This window comes from Otolemur garnettii, unplaced genomic scaffold (assembly GCF_000181295.1).
Source record: "Otolemur garnettii isolate 467f Iridium unplaced genomic scaffold, OtoGar3 scaffold00185, whole genome shotgun sequence".
NCBI lineage: Eukaryota > Metazoa > Chordata > Mammalia > Primates > Galagidae > Otolemur > Otolemur garnettii.
In genome coordinates, this window is record NW_003852580.1 from 2,772,723 (window position 1) to 2,790,408 (window position 17,686).

General features: G+C 51.8%; 2 protein-coding genes across 4 annotated transcripts in view; one reads left to right on the forward strand and one right to left on the reverse strand.

Moving 5' to 3' along the window:
- Positions 1–6,023, reverse strand: part of VPS9D1 (VPS9 domain containing 1) — a 14,832-nt gene extending 8,809 nt beyond the window's left edge. For all 3 annotated transcript variants that reach the window (XM_003800812.3, XM_012812039.2, XM_023507495.1), the window contains exons 1-4: positions 5,231–6,023; positions 3,764–3,839; positions 1,518–1,610; positions 1,246–1,408 (exon numbers count right to left, since the gene is read on the reverse strand). In XM_003800812.3, coding sequence (XP_003800860.1) covers positions 1,246–1,408; positions 1,518–1,610; positions 3,764–3,839; positions 5,231–5,329 — 431 coding nt within the window. In that variant the 5' untranslated portion in view covers positions 5,330–6,023. The remainder of the gene's footprint in view (positions 1–1,245; positions 1,409–1,517; positions 1,611–3,763; positions 3,840–5,230) is intronic.
- A 64-nt stretch (positions 6,024–6,087) lies between these two features.
- The window catches only part of ZNF276 (zinc finger protein 276), a 14,837-nt gene continuing 3,238 nt past the window's right edge, over positions 6,088–17,686 (forward strand). Inside the window, exons 1-9 of the mRNA XM_012812058.2 lie at positions 6,088–6,262; positions 7,528–7,831; positions 8,174–8,220; positions 8,310–8,759; positions 9,881–9,959; positions 11,276–11,359; positions 16,605–16,715; positions 16,786–16,861; positions 17,167–17,284. Of these exons, the coding sequence (XP_012667512.1) occupies positions 7,548–7,831; positions 8,174–8,220; positions 8,310–8,759; positions 9,881–9,959; positions 11,276–11,359; positions 16,605–16,715; positions 16,786–16,861; positions 17,167–17,284 (1,249 nt within the window). The 5' untranslated portion in view covers positions 6,088–6,262; positions 7,528–7,547. The remainder of the gene's footprint in view (positions 6,263–7,527; positions 7,832–8,173; positions 8,221–8,309; positions 8,760–9,880; positions 9,960–11,275; positions 11,360–16,604; positions 16,716–16,785; positions 16,862–17,166; positions 17,285–17,686) is intronic.

Here is a 17,686-nt window from a genome sequence, read left to right on the forward strand (position 1 = left end):
TTTTTTTTTTTTTGGGTTGCAGCTATCCTCGTTTGGTGGGCACGGGCTGGATTCGAACCCATCACCTTAGGTGTATGTGGCTGGCGCCTTAGCCACTTGAGCCACAGGCGCCGAGCCTAGTATTGTATTTTTTGTTTCATTTTTACTTATTTCTTTATTGGTCAGGTCAGATTTTATAGTTTCTTTCTTTTTTTTTTTCTTTTTTTTTTAGAGTCTCACTTTATCACCCTGGATAGAACGCCAAGGCATCACACAGTTCACAGCTCACAGCAACTCCTGGGCTTAGGCGATTCTCTTGCCTTGGCCTTCCTAGTAGCTGGGACTACAGGCGCTCACCACAACCCCTGGCTATATTTTTGTTGCAGTTTGGCTAGGGTGGGCTAGAACCCACCACCCTCTGTATATGGGGCTGGCACCCCACCCACTGAGCCACAGGTGCCGCCCCAGATTTTACAGTTTCTTAATTACCTTTAGGTATTTTCAAACTTGTCCTGTCTCTATTAATAAGGAGGGCACACAATTATACCTTGGTATGCATTGGGGGTTGATTCCAAGATCTGCTCCCCCGTGCCAAAACCCATAGATGCCCAAGTCCCTTATATCAAATTGCATAGTATTTGCATAGGACCTACATACATCTCAGTTATCCTTTAAATCATATATTTAAATTACTTATAAGAACTAACACAATGTAAATGCTAGGTAAATAGTGGTTATGTTGTATTCACTTTGAAATGTTTTGTATTAGTTTTGTTTTCTAATTATTTTTGACCTGGAGTTGGTTGAATCTGTCATTGTGGAGTGAATGAACACGAGGCAACTTTATGTATTTAAGTGTGGTAACTCTATTTGAAGACCTTGGAGGTCTCTTTCTTTTTTATTTTGTTGTTATTGTTGTTGCAGTTTTGGCCGGGGCCAGGTTCGAACCTGCCACCCTTGGTATATGGGGCCGGCACCCCACTCACTGAGCCACAGGTGTTGCCCCCCTTGGAGGTCTCTTTCTCCTGTCATTCTCCCATCATTTCTTGTCTCCTTTCATGTTTGATTATTTTTGACTGTGTGCCACTTATTTTATGAAGGATGAAGGTGCTTTCCTCCAAAGAAAATTTGGATTTGCTTCTGCCAGACAAAAATGTATTCCATTCCAGGACCCATTTTAACTAAATTCACAATAAGCAGCTCACCTTCCTGGACCTCTAAACCTATTCCCGGGCTTTGCCCACCTCCCATCTTGCCCCATCTTACTTCTTAGAGCATTGTGACTCTACCACCTGAAGCTTCTGGAAGATCTCAGGTGGCAGAAAAGGAGAGAGCTTCCCTCCTTCATCTGAATATACCCGGCGGTGTCGGCTGGTAGGTGAGGGGACTGGAGCAGCCATGGGCATGGCTGGCTTCAGGCATGTTTTTCCTGCAAGCCATACAAAGCCAGGGGTCAGAAAAGGGGTGGGCCAACGTTACACAAAGGAGATGCAGACTTGGGGGTACCCTAGGAGAGCTGCCTCCTGTGAGAGACCCACCAAGCTTGGCAGCTGTCGACTGGGCCCTCTCCAGACACTGCTCCGCCAGCTTCAGCATCTTTGAGGTGTCAGGGGGCATAGTTTCCCCAGCTTCTGGGAAAGGGACAAGAAGGTTGGTCACTGTCAGTTCTATTACTCATCAGGTATTTGCTGTGATAAAAATGAGAAAAAGGAAAGGCTGTGCAACCCTACCTCTTACCACCAGGTGAGCACCCCCATCCTCATTCATCTCTGGTCACTTGCCCAGGGTTTATTGTGTGGCCCTGCACAGCCACTGTGCCTGGTATCCAGACTGGCACTGTATCCTCCTCTGGGGGCCTGACTTAAACAAAGCCTTTACTCTTCACTGAAGCTTCTTGAAGGCTATGTAGCCTCCACAGCCACTTCAAAGAGACACTGAGGAGCTGAGGGCTCCCTTGCTCACTTGCTGGAGGACCCACAGACCTGCCTTCCTGCAGGCTCCATGTCAAACCCCGCAGCCTCTGCCCATACTGGCTACTTCACCAGAGGGTTCTGTTCTCCCCACCCTCCTCTGGGATTTCTCCTGTCAGGAGACATCTGTAGGAGCTGCCACCTTATAACTTTCTGGGTTCTACCAGCTGCAGTTCCTGGCTCATTTCCCTGGCCATTTTACAGTGAACCCCTCATAGAATCCCATTTTCTCTGTAGGCCATACCCTAGTTTGGCCTGCGATCCCCCTGCCCCCTTGCCAAATATAATGGACCACGTGGGTTTCTTTGTCCTTTGGGACATCATCCTCCTCTCAACCCCTCATTTTGGCCTATCAGAGCTCAGATGAGCTCACTGCCTCCCTGTGGTGCTGAGGGAGCCATTAGCTCTCTCCCTGGCCTCTGTGCTCCTATGTCCAACTGGGTGCTTGTCCCCTCAAACTTAATGTGTTCACTGTGGAACTTTTCTTTTTAGAAACAGTCTCGCTCTGTTGTCCTGGGTAGAGTGCCATGGCATCACAGCTCACAGCAACCTCAAACTCTTGGGCTCAAACTATCCTCTTGCTTCAGCCACCTAAGTAACTAAGACTACAGGTACCCATCACCATGCCTAGCTATCTTTTTCTATTTTTAGTAGAGATGGTTGGGGGGGGGGGTCTTGCTCTTGTTCAGGCTGGTCTCGAACTCCTGAGCTCAAGCAGTCCACCCACCTTAGCTTCCCAGTGCTGGGATTACAGGCATGAGCCATGCTCAGCTTTCTTTCTTTCTTTTTTTTTTTTTTCTTTTTGAGACAGAGTCTCACTTTGTCACCCCTGGTAGAGTGCTGTGACATCACAGCTCACAGCAACCTCAAACTCTTGGGCTCAAGCAATTTTCTTGTCTCAGCCTCCCAAGCAGTGTGGATTACAGGCGCCCATCACAGTGCCCAGCTACTTTTAGAGACTGGGTCTTGCTCTGACTCAGGCTGATCTTGAACCTGTGTACTCAGGCAATCCACCCACCTTGACCTCTCAAGTGCAGGGATTACAGGCATGAGCCACCATGCCTGGCCAGCATTCAGGTTTTTTTTTTTTTTTTTTGAGACAGTCTCATTTTGTCACCTTTGGTAGAATGCCATAGTGTCACAGCTCACAGCAACTTCAAACTCTTGTGCTCAAGCAATTCTCTTGTCTCAGCCTCCAGAGTAGCTGGGACTACAGGTGCCCACCACAACGCCCAGCTATTTTTAGAGATGAGGTCTCGGTGTGGCTCAGAATGGTCTGGAACTCGTGAGCTCAGGCAAGCCACCCACCTCGGCCTCCCAGAGTGCTGGGATTATAGGTGTGAGCCACCGCGCCCTGCCCAGTGTGCCCAGCTTTCACTGTGGAACGTTCTATTCCTTCCCTTACAAGTATCCATCTGCCACCCACTACCCCTATCAAGTTTGGTCAGTTCCAATTGCTAGGTACATCTCCAAGCCCTTCACTCCTCCCACCTCTCACTCCTCACCCAAAGAGGCTCTACTCCCACACTGGTCTCTCCCACAAAGTTCAAAACCTCTTCAAGCTTCTCTTTATACAAAGCCTAAGCTCACTTAGGCTAGTGTCTTGGCCTACCTCAATCTCCATCCCTTTACCCACTATAGTGGCTGCTTCCTGTCACCATGTGACAGTGCAATACTGCATGGTCACTGAGTGCTCACCGTTCACTCTGTTAGTGACCAGGATGGAAGGACACAGGAAATCCCCAGCCCTGGGATCTATCAGTGGCTGCCCACAATTTGCCCAGCATGCAAAGAGCAGCAAGGCTGAGCTGTACCTTTAGTCATCTCCACTTCTTCCAGCAACACCTGGGAAATGTAGTGGATGCTCCTCAGGTATTCCATGTATGCCTCCTGTGTCCAGGAAAGAAGCGGCAGGATCAGGCCAGGGCAGGAGAAGAACTCCTGTCACATCTGCTGGAGCTCTTGTGCAAAGTACAGAGCAATGGTGCTTATCTTTGAGACAGCCAGGGGACATCAGCCTGCATTGTGGTCAACTAGTAATCCTTCAGAGTCTAATGAGTGGTGTTCTGCCCAGGGCACAACAGTATCCCCACTATTCAGACTTGAAGGAAAAGATGTCAGCACTGAAAGTGATGTCAGAGCACTTCTTCCTGCAACTTCTGCATTAGACCGTGACGTCCAGGGACCATCAGCTGAGCATGAATCTCCTCTCACTGCCTTTGTCTCCTTTGCAGGAAGGAGCTGACATTCTCTTTCAGTGGGTCTGGGATGAAACACATTTCCTTCCTGTGCAACTCAAGGGCCATTCATTCAGTGGCTTAAGATCTCCTGAGAGGTTAAAACTAGAGTGCTGTTGCAAATCTTAGAATCGCTGGAATCACTCCCTAGCTTAGGTTCTGGGAAATCTCTTTCCTAGAACCACAGAGTAAGTATTCCTAGTGCATAGAAGAGCCTAGAATACATGGTATGGTTCCAGTTTCAAGGGGACTGACTGTTCTGTCTAGGGCTCTCTGACGGAGAGCAGGGCATCAGGAACACAGCACAGTGTATCTGTTTTATCTTAACTGTAAAATTACCCATCTTTAATTAAGCCTACACCTCAAAGATAGGACAAATCGGATTTCAGGCAAGAATTCTCACTTGTAGGCTTCAGAAAAACAAGTGAGGGAAAGCAGCAGACTGGAGCCGAGGGTACCTTTCCTAGGCACAGGCAGACTCTTGCCCTGTTAGGAAGCCCAGTGTGGCTTAGCCAGCTCTTCCATCTGGTCACCACCCTTGGGGTTAGCACCCATTTTCAGCAGCAAACCACAGCCTCCCCTGCTTGCACCTCCACACTCACTCTGAAGGGGACTGCAAATGGCCACATCATGAATGGCCTGGCAGTCTCCGGATTTCGTCTTGTATGACAACCTGATTAAGTCTACGGAGTCTGCCCCGAAAAATATGCATACACGTGGAATTACCTGTCACCCATTTGTTGGAGGGTGCTCCTGCACCCCCCTTGCAAATAAAATCTCGGTTCTAATTCACCGTCTCATTAAACAGAGGGAAACTGAGGCCAAGAGAGCCCTGTGAGCTGTCCGAGGTCACACCACAGACTCCAGAGCCCACAGTCCCAACTGCGACCCTGCCCTCGCCCCCGCCCCAGGAACGCCCGGGGAGGAGTTCTGGGTCGGCGCCCGGCCGGGTTCGGGCCCACTGGGCCTGCCCCAGAACTGGGTCCCTCCTGGAGCCGCTGCGGCCGCCCCGCCCCGCCCCGCCCCGCCCCCGCCTCGCCTCACCCGAGGCCGGTTGCCGGTGTCCAGCTCGATGGCCCCGTTGGCCAACTTCATGGCGCTCTGCAGTGGTTTCACCGTGCCGTCCCCGGCTGCAGTGGCCATGGCGCCGGGCAGGGAGGTGGCGACGGGAGGGGGCGGAGGCCGGGGCGCGGCGGGCTCCCGGGAGCCCGGAACGCAGCCTGCGCGAGTGCGGGAGTCGCCGAGCAGCGGACCGCCGGAAGGGGCGCGGACTCGCTTCCGCCGTCCAAGAACCGCCGCGCGAATCTGGGCCCCAGCGGGTGTAAGGGGCGGGGGCGGGGGCGCCCCCGGCGGGTCCTGTCAGTGACTGGGTTGGGCCCCGTCTCCGTCTGGAAGAGAGTCCCTCGCGTAGCTGCCGCGAGCGTTTAAAGGCAACAAGCGGAGCCTCACCCTGCCTGCGCGCCCGGCGGCCCTCTCGGCAGCCAGCTCTGCTACCTGCGCGCCGTGGGCCTCGGCCGGCTCGCCCGCCCCGTGCCTCAGCTTCCCGTCAGTGAGAGGCGGGAAGGAGCCGGTCACTTCTTCCTGGTGGGCTCGTCGCGAGATCTTCTGGACTGACCTGGTCAGTCCAGTGTCCCACGCAGCCCACGGGCGGAGTGGCAGTCGGGCCGCAGAGGAGAGCGGTCAGGGCAGCACCGGCGTCGGCGTCCGGGCCCGCCCTCCTTGCCGGTTCCGCTACCCTCTGCTCTCCTGCTCCGCTCTGCCTCGAACGAGCCAAGTGGAGCCAGACTGCAGGCTGAGCGGCGCCGAGCGGGACCGGGCGGCACCTGGCCGGGCCAGAGTGGCGGGCGCCCCCCCCTAGAGCGGCCGGCCCCGCCCCGTCCCCCCCCACGGTGGAGGCCCGAAAGCGCGGGGGCCAGGGCGGCGGTGGCTGCGGCGGCGGCCGGGCTCGAGGCCGCCCCTCCCGCAGCGGCGGGCCGAGCGTGGACAGGGCGGAGGCCTTGGTGGCGGCGGCGCGGCTCGACTGGGGCCCCTCGCGGGCCTGCGGGGATGCGGGCGACGTCGGCGCCGACGAGGCAGGTGGGTCGTGCCGGTCTGGGGGGCCCGTCGTGGCGGGCGTGGCGCGAGGGTCCCGGCCGAGGGTTTGGGTGAACGAAGGGGACCACGTCTTCCCACTCCAGGTGACCGCATCCCCAGGGTCTCCTCTTCCCTAACCCTATCAGGCCTCCCAGCAGGAAGGAGGCCTTTTCTGGCCAGTGGGACCAAGAGGCCAAGAGAGCTTTGCTCGCCTTCTGCCCTATGGCTTTCGTGGCAGCTGTGAGATGACCTTTGGCAAGACAGCCAGCCCTTTTGTGTCCAGTTCTCTAAGCTGGTTAGGGACTTACTGCTCAGGGTTTAGAGTTGGGCTGGGCTTCAGACTGGGCTTGTCTCAAATGCAGTGACATTGAGATAATTGCCTAACTTCGGTGAACCTCAGTTTTATTTTGATTAAAACATACCCCAAGGGTGTCCTGAGAACTGCTTGGCCTCCTGCCTGGCAGCTGGTGAAGGACAGTGACAGTAGTGCACTTTGCATTTTCATAAGGCTTGTTGCTCACCTGAGTGCCTTTTTCTTGCTTCCCGGTTACTCGCCTTGGGGCAGGAAAGGCCTCTTCTAGGCTCAGCAGACGGGAAAGCCAGATGGTTTCCTTGAAGGCAGGGTTGCAGGGGAGACACACAGCTCCTTCACTCTGGTCTCATCAGGGCGCAGTGAGGATGGTGCAGTTGCCAGCTTCACCTGTGAAGGTCCACAGCTGTGGAGCACTTAGAGTCCCATGAGAGGTTTCATGGACCAGTGGCCTCCATTACCCATGTTCTCCAAAGGCTGACGATTCCACTGGAAGCCCAGCTCTTGTCTCTGCCTTTGTAGGGAGTGGGGAGGCCCTTAGGGTGAGGGCTGGTTCTCCACCTCAGGCCCTGGGAGGCTAGCTGGTGGTGTCACCGTACAGAACTGTGTGCCTGGCTCAGGGCCTGTGGCTCAAGTGGCTAAGGCGCCAGCCACATACACCTGAGGTGGCGGGTTTGAATCCAACCCAGGCCCGCCAAACAACAATGACAGCTGCAACCAAAAATAAAAAAGCCAGGCATTGTGGTGGGTGCCTGTAGTCCCAGCTACTTGGGAGGCAGAGGCAGGAGAATCGCTTGAGCCCAGGAGTTGGAGGTTGCTGTGATCTGTGATGCCACGGCACTATACCCAGGGTGACAGCTTGAGGCTTTGTCTCAAAAAAAAAAAAAAAAAAAAAGAACTGTGTGCCTGAAGCTGGCCTCCCAGGCTGACTGCTGATGTCCCCTGTTGCTTTGCCCAGGGATAGGCCGGCCTCTTGGCATGGGGCACTGTCGCCTCTGCCATGGGAAGTTCTCCTCAAGGAGCCTGCGAAGCATCTGTGACAGGGCACCTGGGGAAAGCTCAGAGAGACTGTCCCCAGGGGAGCGTGTCTTCATCAGAGACTTCCAGTGCCTCCTAGGGGTGACTGTCCACCAGGACCCGGCTTTGCCTCAGTTTGTCTGCAAGAGCTGCCACGCCCAGTTCTACCAGTGCCACAGCCTCCTCAAGTCCTTCCTGCAGAGGGTGAACATCTCCCCAACAGGCCATTGGAAGCCATGTGCAAAGTAGGCTCTCTGTTGTTTGTTCAGGGCATGCCAGGGGTTCAACCCCGTATGTGCTGGGTGCTGTTTGAGAGGCAATAGGAGCTTCTGTGGTGGGGGCATAGGCCATGACTGGCTGAGCAGAAGCCCATGTAGGCACCTTCAGGACTAGTGTAAGGGAGGTCTGGGGTGGGCAAGATGTGCGTAGACCTCTATGGCTGAGGTTAGTACCCCCGACAGGAAGAGGGGAGAGCTCCCAGGAGAGATCTGGCTGGAGGCAGGTAGAAGGGTTGAGATTTTGAGGGGCTTTTATATAAGGAGCCCCAGGCTGCACATCCTGCTCAAGGCCACACTGATCGTTTGCAGGGTCAGTGCCCAGCCCCCAGCAGGGGTGGAGGAAGGAGCCTGTTTAGGTGAGTATGCCCCAAGTGAGGGTGGGCTCTGGATATTGGGCTGGGTACTGACCATCGTTGGCCCTGACGTCTCTGTTGACTCTTCTCAGTGGATCTGATCACTTCGAGCCCTCAGTGTCTGCACGGCTTGGTGGGGTGGGTGCACGGACATGCGGCCAGCTGCAGGGCCCTGCCTAGCCTTCAGAGGGCACTGTCCTCTGAGTACTGTGGCGTCATCCAGGCTGTGTGGGGCTGCGACCAGGGCCACAACTATGCTATGGACATCGACTCCAGCTGCAGGGCCTTGCTGGACAGCGCATTGGCAGTCAAGTGGGCATGGGACAAGGAGACGGCACCATGGTTCACCGAGAACCGGGGGTCTGACCCCACTGGGGCTGCCCCTCAGATCTCCCAGAGCAGAGGGACAGGGACCACAGTTGGGCCTGAGACCAAGACCCTGCCTGGCACAGATGTGGCCCAACCTCCTTCAGATGGCAGTCCTGCGCAGCCTGGGTCAGGCTCTGCACCACAGCCAAGCCCACCTCTCAGTGGGGCCCCAGGTAGGAGGCATCTCTGGCTTGTGCTAGGCCAGGATTCTGTACTCCTGAGTGGGATAGGGTTTTAGCAGAAAGTGAACGTTTCCACCACCTCTGGGTGGTGGCCATGGCACAGTGCAAAGGGACCTGATGGAAGTGACTGGGAGCCAGTCTTAGGTGTACCCCAGGAACTTGTGGCTGCTCCCCATAGCGGAGAGTGAGAAGGGACTGCCAGCCTGTCTTGGCCTTATTCCTTCATAGCAGGACCCTGTCTCAGCAGCATTTGCACAGATGTACTTGCTGGGTGTCCAGCCTTCTCAGCCTGTTGCTCCCATTCTTGTGGGCCCAAGGGACCAAAGAAGAAAGAAGAATGGGGCCCTTGTCTGTGGGATGTGGTAGAAAAGGATGGCCACTGCCTCTGTGGCTGCTGCTCTGGGCCAGCTGCAAGTCATTCTCTGGGTCCTAGCCAGTTGCCTGGTGATAGCCTAGCAGGGCCAGTGCACAGTGGTCCCCTCTGCTTATAGGTAGGGGAGTCTCACAGGTCCCTTGTTTATGGCCTCAACCCCATAGTGCTGTGGTTGGGTGCAGCTGCTCCTGGGCATGGAGAAGGCCTGGACTTCTTCCCACCTGTTTCATCCTTTCTGGGCACGTGCATCTGTCCCCATGTGGGTACTTGGCTCCTACCTGTGAGTCCTCCATGCAACTCTAAAAACACAGCTGCCCAGATGCACCTCCAGGGGCCACAGGCAGCTTAGAACTGGTTGGCTTTTAAAATCATGTGTGTGTGATACTTGGATAACAATAATTTTTTAAATGTCTCAAAGCATCCACAAAGTACAGGTCACCCTAGGATGACTGGGTCTGATCTGCAGGAGGTGTTGGGCCTGTTGGCGTTGACTGTTCCTGGAATTTCTGATGCTTGGTGCTGCCTGTGCCTTTGCTGGACATGGGGGTGGTAGCAGGGCCAGAGGCTGTACAGGACACTTGGCAAGGGGATGGGCCAGGAGGTGGGGGCATTGGAGGCGAAGGGACCCTGGGTTCTCTCCTGAAGGAAGCCAGGCTGTCAGATGAAGGTAGTGCCTTCTCACAGGTGAGGCACTTTCCAGGCTGTGTTGGTGACAAGGGTCTTATTCTTTGTTTCTCAGGGCAGTTGAGTGAGAAGCAGGTTCCGCCTTCAACCTCGGATGATCGGGTAAAAGACGAGTTCAGTGACCTTTCTGAGGGGTGAGAGAAGAGTGGGTTTAAATAGCCTAAAATTTGTCCCTTGAAAATCAAACTCAGCTACCTTAGAGGCTACTGTGCCTGGTCCAGATGTTCTTCTCTGCTTGGCCAGGGAAGCCTCCAAGGCATCTAATTCCTTCCTGATTGGGCATCCTGGGGACCAGAGGTGCCCCCAGGGCTGATGCGGCTACAAAACGGAGCACAATGTGGTGTCTGACCCAGAGTGGTGACTCTGTTCAGACTGCCTATGGTGGGCCCTTCGTTGCTGCTACTGTTTCCTTCTTTAAAGGCCTTAGTTTTATACTGAACCCAGATGTTACTAGAACAGAGCCCAGATTCTAGCCCTTTATTGTGACGTGGTTATGACTTGGGACACACCTGTCTTGGAAGGGAACCAGCATAACCTGGGAGCTCCTGAGGCTGAGAACCATGTGGGGCAACTGCATGCTGGCTGGTGCTCATACCCTCTGCACTCTATACTGTGAGCCTGGCTGCACTGTAGGCACACTCTCATCCAAACAGGGAATAAAGCCCAGTGCTTGGTGCCGATCAGCAGGTACCAGTGGTGAAACAGGGTGCTAGGCTATCCCACAGATGCCAGGAGATTAGTGAGTCATGTTTAGGGTAAAAGTAACAGATTTCTGTCCCCTTTGTGATCTTTGAAATCACTGACAGTGAACCCGCTAGCTGCACAGGAGCTCCCAGGTCTGGGGTGAGCTACTTCTTTTCTCCTAGACTACCTCCCAAGAAGCCCACCAACTGGGAGGAATGGCTCTTCCTGTCCTGGTGCAAGGACAGCATGGTTGGCAGGGTGCCTGCTGTGACCCTGGCTTGCCCTTTTTGTTAGGAAGTAAGATTTGAGAATTTTGGATTTCTTTCTTTCTTTTTCTTTTTTTTTTTTTTTTTTTGAGAGTCTTACTCTATTGTCCTTTGTAGATTGCCGTGGCATCATTGTTCCTCACAGCAATCTCAAATTCCTGGGCTCAAATGATCCTCTTGCCTCAGCCTCCTGAGTAGCTGGGACTACAGGTGCCCACCACAATACCCGGCTAGTTTTTCTATTTTTAGTAGACAGGGTCTCACTCTTGCTAAGGCTGGTCTTGAAATCCTGAGCTCAAGCAACACCTACCTTGGCCTCCCAGAGTGCTAGGATTACAGGTGTTAGCTACTGCGACCAGTCATAGGATTTTGGGTTTTTAAAGACATTTCCAGGAGAACTAAAATGTGGGAACCTATGTGGTATCTCTAGACAGGAGGTCTTATTTGATCTGTCATCTACCTAGCCAAGGGCTTTGCTTAAAGGTTCTCTCCTTTCCTAGAGACTTCCTGAGTGAAGATGAAAATGACAAGAAGCAAAATACTCCATCTTCGGATGAGTCCTTTGAACCTTACCCAGAAAAGAAGTAAGTGGACTGCCAAGTTGCAGGTGTCTGGAGTCTTGCATGGGAGGAGGAGGTTCACATTTCCTATTCTCTTTTTCACTCACACTTTACTTCTCTTGGGCCCAGTCCCCAAAGGTCCATGAGTGAGTTGAGAGGCCAGTTTGAAGGGCTGGGTGGGCAGACAGGAAGGTAGGTCCTTGGGGCTTCCCATATACCTCTTGTTTATTCTAAGTTGGGACCTGATTTCTATACGCCCTGGTGGCCAGCAGGTTGGGTGAGTGTGCCTCTTATGTCCCAGCAGTGGTAGGTGTCATGGGTGGCATGGAGCCCTGTGGACAAGACCCAACTTCATTCCAGAGAGCTCCTTGCTGGAACTGACACTGCAGTGTCCTCTCTGGAGCCACCAGCACACCTGTTGCTCCAGCTTTCAGGCTCTGGATCCTAGGAGGTCCAGGGGCCCCACCCTGGCATCACTCTAGCTCCAACTCTGGCACTGACTTCTAGAGCCACACAGGTGTCATCCATTTCCTTGTTGAATCGCTTCTGTGGCTTTATTTTTGAGACATGGGCTCACTCTGTCCCCCAGGCTATAGTGCCATGGCATCATCATTGCTCACAGCAACCTCAAACAGCTGGGCTTAAGAGATCCTCCTGCCTTAGGCTACTGAGTAGCTGGGACTACAGGTCTCCATCACAACACCCGGCTAATTTTTCTATTTTTAGTAGAGACAAGGTCTTACTGTTGCTCAGGCTAGTTTCAAACTCATGAGCTCGAGAGATTCTCCATCCTTCACCTCCCAGAATTCTGGGATTATAGGCATGAGCCACCATGACCAGCCTACCTTTTGGCTATTATGAATAATGCTGTGGAGACTGGTACACATATTTGAGTCACTGCTGTGATTCTTTGGGTTTATACCTAGGAGTGGAACTGCTGGTATCTTATGTCATTCCACATTAACTTATGAGGACCTGCTGGTTTCCACAGAGCCTGTGCCACTTTCTGTTATACACAAGGGTTCTGATTTCTCCACATCATCCTTGACAACATTGTTACTTCCTGTTTTTTTCTATTAGGAATTACCCTGTGGATGTAAGGTAGCATCTTGTCATTGTGGTTTGCATTACTCTGATGGCTCATTATGCTTAGCATCTTTTCGCATACTTATTAGCCATTTGTATATCTTCTTGGGAGAAATGATACAGTCAACTCCTTTGTCCATTTTTTAGTTTTCTTTTTGCTGTTGAATTGTAGCAGTTCTTTATATATTCTGCATGTTAGACCCTCATCAGCTATGATTTACAAGTATTTTCTTCCAATTTATAAGTATTTCTTTCTGCGGGTTATGTTTGCATGCCTAATAGCGTATTTTTGAGCACAAAGTTTCTTATTTTTTTTTTTTTTCTTTGAGACAGAGCCTCAAGCTGTCCCCCTGGGTAGAGTGCCGTGGCACTACAGCTCACAGCAACCTCCAACTCCTGGGCTCAAGCGAGTCTCCTGCCTCCGCCTCCCAAGTAGCTGGGACCACAGGCGCCCGCCACAACGCCCGGCTGTTTTTTGGTTGCAGCCATCATTGTTGTTTGGCGGGTCCGGGCTGGGGATTCGAACCCGCCACCTTAGGTGTACGTGGCTGGCGCCTTAGCCGGTTGAGCCACAGGCGCCGAGCCAAGTTTCTTATTTTTTAAGAGATGGGGGTCTCACTATGTTGCCCAGGATAGAATGCCATGGCTGTTCACAGGTGCAATCATTGCACACAAAATCTTTAAACTCAGGCTTAAACGATCCTCCTGGCTATACAAAGTTTTAAATTTTGTTAAAGTCTAGTTTACCAATTTCTCTTTTTTTTGCTTATGCTTTTGGTGTCATATTTACAGAATTGTTGCTAGATCCATGGTCATGAAGATTTGCCCCTGCGTTCTTCACAGAGCTTTATAGTTTTACTTTTTACATTCAGGTCATAATCCATCTGAGTCTGTCTCTGTGTAGCTTGAGGGAGGGGGTCCAGCTCCGTTCTCTCATGTGGACATCCACTTACCCCACACTGGTTGAAGAGGCTTTTCTTTCCTAGTGAATGGTCTTGGTACCATTGTTGAAAATCAGTAGATCGTGGTTTGGGGCTTAGAGCTTAAGCCGCTAAAGCGCCAACCCCAAACACCGAAGCTGGCGGGTTTGAATCCAGCCCAGGCCCTCTAAACAACGACAACTATAACCAAAAAAATAGCCAGGCGTTGTGGTGGGCACCTGTAGTCCCAGCTACTTGGGAGGCTGAGGCAAGAGGATTGCTTAAGCCCAAGAGTTTGGGGTTGCTGTGAGCAGTGACACCATGGCACTCTACCCAGGGTGACAGCTTAAGACTCTGTCTCAAAAAAAAAAAGAAAAGAAAAGAAAATCAGTAGATCACATATGTGAGGGGTTTTGGTCTCAAATCTTTTTTTTTGTTTTGAGACAGTTTCATTATGTCACTCTCGGTAGAGTGCTGTGGCATCACAGCTCACAGCAACTTAAAACTCCTGGGCTTAAGCAATTCTCTTGTCCCAGCCCCCTGAGTAGCTGGGACTACAGGCTCCCGCCATGATGCCCAGGTATTTTTTTGTTGTAGTTGTCGTTGTTGGTTTTTTTTTCAGAGACAGGAGCCTCAAGCTGCTCCCCTGGGTAGAATGCTGTAGCATCACAGCTCACAGCAACCTCCAACTCCTGGGCTCAAGTGAGTCTCCTGTCTCAGCCTCCCAGGTAGCTGGGACCACAGGCGCCTGCCACAATGCCCAGCCCAACTATTTTTTTTTTTTTTGGTTGCAGCTGTCATTGTTGTTTGGCAGACCCGGGCTGGATTCGAACCTGCCACATTGGGTGTACGTGGCTGGTGCCTTAGCCACTTGAGCCACAGGTGCAGAGCCAGTTGTCATTGTTGTTTAGCAGGCCTAGGCTGGGTTTGAACCTGTTTGGTGGATGTGGCTAGCGCCCTAACTGTTGAGCTACGGGCGGCAAGCCTGGTCTCAATTCTTTTTGATTAATCAGCATGTCTATAAGTGTGCCAATTACATTGTTTTGATTAGTGTGCCTTTGTAGTATGTTTGGGAAACAAAGTTTTCAGCCCTCAAATTTGCTTTTCAAATTTGTCTTGGCTGTTGTGTCCTTTGAAATTCCACATTAAATATAGATTTTTCTATTTCTACAAAAAAAAAATGCTGCTGGGATTTTGATAAGGACTGCAATGAATCTGTAGTATGCTCACATATTCAACTGAATATTTTCACCCATAAACATGGGATTATTGTCATTTATTATGCCATGTTAACTTTTTCTTTTTTGAGACAGAGTCTCACTCTGTTGCCCTAGAGTTCTGTGGCATCATCCTAATTCATAGCAACCTTAAACTCTTGGGTTCAAGTGATCCTTTTGTCTCAGCCTCCCGAATAGCTGGGACTACAGGCACCCACCACAACACCTGGCTGGTTTTCTATTTTTTTTAGGGACAGAGTCTCACTTTGTCACCCTTGGTAGAGTGCTGTGGTGTCACAGCTCACAGCAACCTCCAGCTCTTGGGCTTAGGTGATTCTCTTGCCTCAGCCTCCCGAGTAGCTGGGACTACAGGCACGCACCACAACACCTGGCTATTTTTTTCTTGCAGTTTGGCCAGGGTCAGGTTTGAACCCACCACCTTCAGTATATGGGGCCTGCACCTTACTCATTGAGCCACAGGCACCACCCTGTTTTTTCTATTTTTAATAGAGACAGGTTCTCGCTTTTGCTCAGGCTGGTGTCAAACTCCTCAGATCAGCTGATCTGCCACCCTTGGCCTCCCAGAGTCCTGGGATTACAGGTGTGAGCCTCCTCACCCTGCCATCAGGTTTTTTTTCAGTAGTTCCTTATAGCTTTCATTGTATAAGTCTTTCCCCTCCTTAAGTTTATTCTTCCTCCTTGGTTAAGTTTATTATTAAGTATTTTTTTCTTTTTGATGCCATTGCATTAGACTATTTCTATTTTAGAAATAGTCTCACTTTATCACCCTTGGTAGAGTGCTGTGGCATCACAGCTCACAGCAACTTCTGGGCTTAGGCAATTGTCTTGCCTCAGCCTCCTGAGTTGCTGGGACTACAGGCGCCTCCCACAACACCTGTCTGTTTTATTGTTGCAGTTTGGCCCGTACTGGGTTTAAACCCGACATCCTTGGCATATGGGGCTGGCGCCCCACCCACTGAGCCACAGGTGCTGCCCTATAACTGGGTTTTGTGTGTGGGTTTAAGGACCTGCAGCTTTGCCAAAATCATTAGCTTTTTTTCTTCTTTTTTTCTCCCTCAGCACTGTGGGGTCTAAATTTATTAGCTTGTGCATGGATTCTTCAATGTTTTCTGTATTTAAGATCCTGTCATCTGTGAACAGAGATTTTTCTTCCTAATTTTTTATTTTCTTGTCCAACTAGTCTGCCTAGAACCTCCAGTACTATGTTGAATAACAGTGGCAAAAACAGGCACCCTTGTCTTGTTTCTGGTCTCTTGGTCTACCATTGTTGAGTATGAGTTTGCTATAGGTTTTTTATATGTGCCCTTTGTCTTGGCAAGGAAGTTCCCTTCTATTCCTAGCAGAGTTCTTTAAATGTCTGGATCCAAAAAGGAAAAGCAAATGTATGTATCTCCGTAAGTCCTCTGATAGACACAGTGATGCTACTGTCTCCACTTGTCCCTCAGGGACCTGCCAGACCAACTAAAACTTACAGCCCCACATTTTTGGTGGGCATGATCCCCACTGACCATCCTGGCCCCAGCCAGCTATTCCAGGAATGCAGGTTGGTTTTCCTGTGGCTGAGGAATGGGGGTAGCAGCTGGGGAGGCACCAGGGAAGAGCACTTCTCTGCTCTCAAGCTCTTCCTGGATGCTGGGAGATAAGCAAGATAGTTAACGGTGAGCTTTTTTCTAGGGTGTTTGTTTCAGTGAAGGGACAGGCCCTTAAAGCTTCCCTACTCCATTTCCCAAGATGTCTCCAGTTTTGGGTTTTGGTGCTAGGATAGAAGGCAAAGCTTCAGCTTGGAAGACCTGCCAGGTAGCAGTCATAGCACGTGTTGCTGCTCTCTTGGCCTCTGGCCGCATGCACTCGGGTGGCCGGTCCAGGGCCTCAGGCTGAACTATTCTGCTTTGGTGGCTACTGGCAGAGTTGAGGGCCAGTCAGTTAGCATGGAAGCAGTTTAGTCCTAGAAGTTTGAGAAAAGACCTCTTGAAGAGAGACCAGGAACATCACTGAATTTGGGTACATCTTTTTTTTCTTTTATAGGGTCTCCAATAAGAAGAGTGAAAGCAAAGAATCCAAGAAGTCTGGAGAGCCCAAAGTCCGCAAGAAACCTGGGCCCAAGCCTGGCTGGAAGAAAAAGCTCCGCTGTGAGAGGTGAGGGGGCTGGAGCATGGGTGTTACCCTGTGTGTTGGGCCTTGTCTCCATGTGTGCTGTGCCTCACAGGGAGGAGCTGCCCCCCATCTACAAGTGTCCTTACCAGGGTTGCACGGCCGTGTACCGAGGAGCTGATGGCATGAAGGTGAGGATGGGTGTGCCTGGGCTCAGCAGTTGTTAGTGTGATCCTGTTTCTCTAGAGCTGGGCACTGTGCCCACAGCCTCTTGTAAGCCCAGGATAACAGGCTCAAAGCAGCAGCAGCACTGTCCCAGGGGTTGGGGGCTTTGGAGCCAGCATCTCCCTAGAGATGCAGCTTCGTAGGTCTAGATGCGTCGTAGCATGAGGCTGTGAGGGAGCAAGTGGCGTCAGCTACCAGCCACCCAGGGTCCCTAGGAGGTGGGACTCTGTCCAGGTGAGGCACTGAGGGTCTCCTTGGGTCCCTCCTGCAGAAGCACATCAAGGAACACCACGAGGAGGTTCGAGAGAGGCCCTGTCCCCACCCTGGCTGCAACAAGGTGTTCATGATCGACCGATACCTGCAGCGCCACGTGAAGCTCACCCACACAGGTGCGTACCCCTAGGCTGGCCTGCAGCACACCCAGATCCTGGCATGCATACCTCATCTGGGTCTTGTGGGGTTGTGACAGGTGGCTGATGTGGCCTGGGTGCCCTCCCAGGAAGTGCAGTTGCATCTGGTATCGGTGGCTTTTAGGTGCTCCTGGGTCTCGAAGGTGGATGAAAGATTCAGTTGTGAGATTCTGCCTGCCCCTGGGGTGGACAGATGTCCTGACTCAAAGTTCTCTGACATCACTGACAGCCAAGAAATCTTGGTGCCCTTTTGCATGTTTATTGTTACCTAAAACACACTTAACTATAATCCTTTTTGCATTGCAACTCACATGCTTCTAGAAATTATGAATAAGAAAAGCACAAAGACAGGCTCAGCGCCTATAGCTCAACCGGCTAAGG